The sequence below is a fragment of the Myxocyprinus asiaticus genome, chromosome 45, assembly GCF_019703515.2.
Source record: "Myxocyprinus asiaticus isolate MX2 ecotype Aquarium Trade chromosome 45, UBuf_Myxa_2, whole genome shotgun sequence".
Lineage (NCBI taxonomy): Eukaryota > Metazoa > Chordata > Actinopteri > Cypriniformes > Catostomidae > Myxocyprinus > Myxocyprinus asiaticus.
In genome coordinates this window covers 31,493,223-31,500,722 of record NC_059388.1, presented here as the reverse complement: position 1 = coordinate 31,500,722, position 7,500 = coordinate 31,493,223, and the positions used below count along the sequence as shown (strand labels likewise).

Here is a 7,500-nt window from a genome sequence, read left to right as displayed (position 1 = left end):
CCGTGGCAACGCGCTCAACAAGCCGTGTGATAAGATGCGTGGGTTGACGGTCTCAGACGCGGAGGCAACTGGGATTCATCCTCCACCACCCGGATTGAGGCGAATCACTACGCAACCACGAGGACTTAAAAGCGCACTGGGAATTGGGTATTCCAAATTGGGTGATAAAGGGGGAAAATCCACACACAAAAAATAAATAAATTTTTTCCCGAACCTGTACCGTTCTGCACAGGATACAAAACCTGGGAAGTTTGGCGAAACTGTGCCTTTGATACTGAACCCTCCTCAATCCCCGGTTGGCCTTGTTTGGCCCAAAGGCCATTGGCCCCGAGGAGGCACGATGAAGCCCCGGAAGTGACAGTGGGAACGCAACTGGCCCTGGCACGCACTAGCACGCCCTCATTTGGCCCGAAAGTGTTTTTCATCTCATATTTGCTTTTTCTGATACTATCGGCTAGATTTAGGTTGAAGGTTTAGGGTAGGGAGGTCGGTTTTGTTGATTTAAAACTTGAACAGCATCAATGTTAAAATCCTCATCTGTTTGGGAGAACATTTTGTCGCTTTTAGCACCACAGAGTGGGCATTTCAATTCAGAACTACTACGAGGAATTTATAAGGAACCATGAAAATGTTGCCACAGTCATGTAATTTTCATGAGCTTGGGATTGAGGGTACCAGGGTTGGTCTCGTCTTCCTTAGTTAACCTGTTAAACTCTTGCAACTCGGATTGAAATACTGAAAGTGAGTCGAGACGTTCATGTGTTTGTGATGATCTGGTCTGCTGAGGGCTGAAATATCCGTCGTCATACATACCAACTTTATAAAAAATGTAAATAAAAAAATGCGCTGCTCCAGAAATCTGCTGAGTGACAGGCGCCCAGAGCCGCCAAAACAACAGATGAGTGTGTGTGGAAAATGTCTTTGCTTACGAGAGCTAGAATGTTCCTGAAATCTTGCACCAAAAGGCCAACAATAGCCTTCAGTCACTGCTTACACACACACACACACCTGCACGAGCTGTCAAACTATATCGCCTTGGGAGGTTTTGAGCGCAGCCAACTTTCAGCAAAGCCAACTACTAACAGAAAATGTCAACTGACTTAGTTTCAAAGGTAACAGCACAAAGGATATCAAAGTTTAGAGGATTAAACCATTTGATCCCTACAGCAAGAACAGCAACACAGTCTCTAAACCCAAAAGAAAATGTTATTGCTCAGATGTTGCTCTTTCACAGCTCAGGAAACTTAAGGAAGTTCTCAAGACTTGTCTCAGATATTCCTCCTGAAATTCCTTTGGAGAACTAAAAATAGACACAAATGAGTCAGTTGTTGACGTACAGTAAGAGGATAGAGCTATAAAATGAATGCGGATAACATTGATGAGACATGCGTGTTTATATTGATATCTCTGACTTTACACTGAACTTCATAAAGTTTGAGATGTTGTTTGGATCTCTTCTGAAACTGTAGAAGGGACACGTGAGATTACTTGATTAGTCTTTTTCTCTGGAGAAACATCAGGCTTCAGCGAATGTCTCCACTGAATTTCGATCTCATCTGTGATTTTTCTTTCTTATGGAAAAAACTCTTCAGACGTCACCTGTAGAAACTTTTTAAGAAATAATTAATAGGTTTTCTGAACATGTAGAAGAGTGTTTACAGCTTATCAGCAGACTTTGTTGCCATCGATTGAAGTCTTAAGCCGTGCAGAAATGACTCTGAACATTTTAAAAGTTAATTCTGAGAAAAATTCGTTTATGAGCATAAATTAGTTTGCAGATGACACTCGCTTTATTTGATCAACTAATGCAATGATATTCAGATATTTGTAAGTGTGACTTAAAGGAAAAGTTCTCCCAAAAATTTAAATTCTGTCATCGCTTACTCACCCTCATGTTGTTCCAAACCTGTATGAACACAAAAGGAGATATTAGGCAGAACTAGGGTTGGGAATCATAAGGAATTTAACAATTCTGGTTCTTTAAAGGAATATTCCAGGTTCAATACAAGTTAAGCTCAGTCGACAGCATTTGTGTCATAATGTTGATTAGTACTAAAAATGAATTTCAACTCGTCCCTCCTTTTCTTTAAAAACAGGTAGCTCAGTGCACCTGGAGTCACAAGTTCGAATCCAGGGCATGCTGAGTGACTCCAGCCAGGTCTCCTAAGCAACCAAATTGGCCTGGTTGCTAGGGAGCATAGAGTCACATGGGATAACCTCCTCGTGGTCGCTATAATGTGGTTCGCTCTCAGTGGGGCGCGTGGTGAGTTGTGCGTGGATGCTGCGGAGAGTAGCGTGAAGCCTCCACACGTGCTATGTCTCCGCGGTAACGCACTCAACAAGCCACGTGATAAGATGTGTGGATTGACGGTCTCAGACGCGGAGGCAACTGAGATTCATCCTCCACCACCCAGATTGAGGCGAGTCACTACGCCACCACGAGGACTTAGAGTGCATTGGGAATTGGGCATTCCAGATGTGTTCCAGTGAGACACTTACAATGGAAGTCAATGGGGTCAATCTGTAAACGTTAAAATACTCAGCCTTAAGTACACATACTCCATTCTTGGTTCATTTAGAGTCAGACTTGCGGTACATTTTTTAAGCACCAATTTTGTTAAGAGTCATTTGTTGGGAGGAAGCACACTGTAGATTCAAAAGAACCGACTCATAAGAGTCACTCGTTAAGGTGTCCGCATCGGCGGAAGAATGCACGTTTGGAAAACGTCACCTTCTGAATAAGAAAACGAATGGTGACTGAGGCTGTCAGTCCCGAACATTCTTGCTCACATCTCCTTTTGTGTTCCACGGAACAAAGAAAGTTATACAGGTTTGGAACAACATGAGGGTGAGTAAATAATGATAGAATTGTCATTTTTTTTGAGTGAACTAACTCTTTAAGTGTACAACATGTTTTGGCGCCACTGTATGTGTGAGTGAGAGAGATTTACTCACATCTTAACACTTCATCAAGTAAATTACTCTTTCCGTGCTATTGCACAAATGAACACACACACTTGAAACTTTCTCTAATACTGTGCTGCCACCCTCTTGCCACATCTGTCTCTCTCTCTTTCTCTCTCTCTCTCTCTCTCTCATATAAACACAGAGAAGAGTTGATTCCTTCTGTATGGACAGAGTCTTTGTAAGGACTCCCCCCGCTGTAACCTCCCCTCCCTTTACCTCTCTCTCTCTCTCTCTCTCTCTCTCTCAACCTGCACAGACACTTCTGAAACTTTCCCATCACAGAGTTGGTGGGTTTATAACAGAGCAGAGCCCACCACAGACACTCTCTCATTTATATCACACACTGTTCGCCTCTGGATTCCTCTACAGCTCATGTTGTTTGGTCTGGAGGTCATATCAGAAACCGGATAAGAAGAGAGTTCTGGGAGAGTTTGACGCTGGACATCTGAAATAGTATTTGAAGGACACCTTCACCTGGGCCGACCGCAGCGCTTATTTATTTGTTTGTTTGTTTGTTTGATCACAGCCTGGAAACTTTGAGGACTCTCTCACTCTGTCTCGCAAGGACAGAAGATTTGGAGACACAGGCATCATTGTGTTCAGAGTAAGTTGCTTTTCTGTTGCTCATCATTGGACTTTTGGGTTTTGTTGTGGCTCTGAGGACTTGCAGGAATCCGGCTTTTCTGGTTTGAGTTAAACATGGTCGTGTCTTTCTAGAGGCTGGAGTTTTATTCTGTATCTGGTGGGAGAAAAATGTTCCTCAATCATTTGTTTTTAGTCATTTAAAGAAGCAGATCACCAGCCAAAAGTTTGGACAAAACTACTTATATTTTCAACATTTTAGAATAGAAGTAAAGTCATCAAAACTATGAAATAACACAAATGGCAGTATGCAAATGATGTGGTGAACACAAATCTTATATTTGAGCTTCTTTTATTATTTAAACAGTGTTGAAGGTGTTTGTTCACTGCTTTTCTATCAGTATAAAGTCCAGATATATTTATTATTATTATTATTATTAACATTTTAGCTTTACAGAAATTCAAAACCAATTTGTATTTGTCTACAAAACTAATTTCAAGCATTTAAGCATAAGCCTTTAGATCAAAAGGATTGAGGAACAAATCGGCTAATACATCTCAAGAATGAGCAGATAAATCAGACTTTAAGGTTAGATTCACCCAAACACACTTCTTGGAAGCATAAAGTTGATATAAACATGCATGATAAGTCAAAACTGATGTTGTTTTGTGTTTGTGTTCAGATCGAGAGGATGGGGATGTTGTGTTCTGGAAGAGTTCTGCAACAGTGGTTCTTCACTCTGTTTTTACTGTGTTCTCCTGTACCGCACCACGGCCGGCCTGTCGATGCCCTCAGCAGCCGAATGTAAGTGTCTGCCGTTTTGTCCACACACTCACTTGTGCAATACTGCACGTCAGGTTCTGTTCTGATTAAGGAATCATGTACAGTCAGTAATGGATCATCCTGAGGGGTTTATTTAGTACATGTATACTACTCACCAAATGAACAAAATAAGTTTACATAGCTGTGGAATAATAGCTTTAAGATAGTATTATTAATGTTGGTTGTTGTTGTTGTTGTTGTTGTTGTTGTTGTTATGACTCCCGTGTGTGGCGTTTGGCTGTAATGCACTGGAAAATGTTCAGGTTGGCAATCATGTCGGGAGATGTTTTGATACTCTGCGCCCACCTGTGTGTTTGCTCAGGGTTTGAGGGCGAGCGGGGTGTGGGGCTCCAGGGATGCCACCCAGATGCTCTGCTGGCCACCTGCTGCACACACAGACATGCTTTTGTGCCGCCCGCTCCACGACAGATACTCGCTGTCTGGACAAACTCTGCTCTCTGATAGTGAAACATGAGAAAGGCAGAGAGTCTTCATTTTAAAGGATTAGTTCACCCAAAATTTACTCACCCTCATGTCATTCCAAACCCATATAATTTCTGACATTTTAAAGAATGTTGATGCTACTCTATTATCTGTACAATGAATGGTGACTGAGGGATTCTGTCTAACATCTCCTTTTGTGGTCTACGGTTTGGAACAACTTGAGAGTGAGCAAATAATGACAATTAACATTTTAGGAGTGAACTATTCCTTTAACCCTTTAAGCTCAGATGGGCCAGCGATAATATAATTGTCAAAATATTAATAACTACAATCTTGACCAACACAAAGTAGGTATCGTTTGAAAGTTTAAAAGCTCTTCTTTCCAATGCATGTAGACATTATGACCAAAACTGAACAAGTGCTTTGAAATTTGCAGACAAATCAGAAGTGTTCCATTTTAATAATTTATGTGTATATATATATATATATTGCACTGCACATATTATTGCAAATAGTTAAAACATCAAGCTGATCAAATAGTCATGTGTCATATGTTGTTGGAAAGATTTCAAAGAGTAGAATACAACCAGCCTATTTGTTTTACTCACAGACAAAAATATAGTGAGTAATAGCTAAGTATATGTCTTTGACAGTTATGTTGGTGTTGCTTATATGCCACATTTCCACTTATAACTTCATGAATAATAAACAGAACATAAAATGTCACATACCATTACTTAAAAGAAGTGATTATCTTTCAAATGTGCCCACACACAAGGTAATCAGATGTATAGATCATTAGATAATCCACATGAAGCACAATGTTACATATGACCACCAGGAGATGGCGCCAAATACATGACACAGACTCAATGATGACTCAAATGACACAGAATGAAACTCATTCTGTGAAATCTCATTACTAAAATCATGTCTGCATGCTATGCAAACCTTTAGTCATTGTTGTGTTTGCATGTGTAATTAGTTCTTATGTACAATTATTATGTTTTATTTGTTTGGAGATATTTTTAGACACTATGATAAATTATATTTGTAATGTTATAACTTTTGATTGCTTTGTCGTATCAACACAAACTTTTTCTCAGATACAGTTGACATGGTTGGGAACAAAACAAAAGCAGATTTTTTCAGAGCCAACTTATTTACACCCAGATATATATAATGTTAAATCATAAAAATAAGGAAAAATGTTTTTGGCTCCATTTTTTTCCCCCAGCATTTTCTTAGGCTGAGAGTCTCAGACTGTATCATAATCTATATCATTAAAATATTTGAAAAGAGTTATTTTCAATGATACCAAACACCTGACCCTCCTTGTGTTTTGTTTTGTTTTTGTCAAGTTATAAGCCTTTGATTTTTGGCATGCCAATGAAGCAGGAAATCTTTAAAAACACCTTCAGAGCTTAAATGCATGGGAGTTTCACCAAACATTTTTTGGCGACCCGGCATGAATATCTGTCACAAATGCATCTACAAAATCTCAGATGGTGTAAAATGTTCAAAGCATTTTCCAGATAATTTGAAAATAGTAGAATAGAAATTGTTTTTCATACATCAAAGATATGATGCAACCAATGATAAAACGGGATTCATTACTTCAATGCTGAAATTTTATGAGGTGCAACTGTCTGTCAAACACATATTGTGCTACACATACAGTAACACTTAAGTTACAGAGAGGTATTTCCTCAGACACTTATTGAGTCTGATTTCAGTAGTACACCCAATCATACTGTTCATGTTTTACACTTGCTATATTTAACTTCCACTTTGCTTTTGAGTCAAATAGAAATGTCAAATGTAAATCACTAAAACAACTGTGCCACTTTGTGGACCAAAAAGCATGTAAAATATGCATGTCTACACGCATATGGGGTACTGATAATTCACTATCATTTTGCAGACAATTTATATGATATAGGAGTCATTTGTCTTGTAGTAAATTAAAAAATAGATATCCTGTGATAGTAAATTTATATAGATGAATTAATCATAAAAAAATGTTTTTTTGATGCGCAAATAGATGTTGCGACACTATTACATATCTTGGGAGACTTACGACCCTACACACTTGGTAACAAAGCAATTAGAAAAAATAAATGTATTTTTGCAGTTTTGGTATTTTTTTATTGTTACACTATTTATATGAGAAATATTGAGGTAGACTAACTCCACACAAATGGATGAGGTAGGAATGAGGTATGCATTTAAGGGTTAAGACATCACAGGCTATGTAGGCAGCAAGGCAGCTCACTAGGTTTTGGAACGGAGTCACAGAGAGAGAGAGAGAGAGACAGAGATTGCTGATGCGGAGTTAGGCGGGAGCCCAAGTCAAACGGGCCTCTCCCTGCTGGAGTATATTATGCCGAGCCGAGCAAATGGGCTTTAATGTCCTGCGAACCCCCGAGCAGGGCCCAGAATGCAAAACATGCTTCCACGGAGCTCTGGAACGCCGCTCTGTCTGTGATCCGCCGCTCCTGCCAGCACCTCCACAACATCATATCGGCTTTTAATGATGTGACCGTGTGTGCTTGAGAGACGATGGCTTCAAAGACCTCGACTGTTCCCGTCAATTATCATCCAGGGAGATTTGAGGCATTAATGCAGGACTGTACTGTTTTCTTAGGTTTACTTAACCACACTTTAGGGGACAACTTAACCTT

General features: G+C 39.7%; 1 protein-coding gene across 1 annotated transcript in view; it reads left to right on the top strand.

Moving 5' to 3' along the window:
* The window catches only part of LOC127435216 (parathyroid hormone-related protein-like), a 33,222-nt gene that overhangs the window by 11,954 nt on the left and 13,768 nt on the right, over positions 1-7,500 (top strand). Inside the window, exons 2-3 of the mRNA XM_051688498.1 lie at positions 3,494-3,571; positions 4,233-4,354. Of these exons, the coding sequence (XP_051544458.1) occupies positions 4,242-4,354 (113 nt within the window). The 5' untranslated portion in view covers positions 3,494-3,571; positions 4,233-4,241. The remainder of the gene's footprint in view (positions 1-3,493; positions 3,572-4,232; positions 4,355-7,500) is intronic.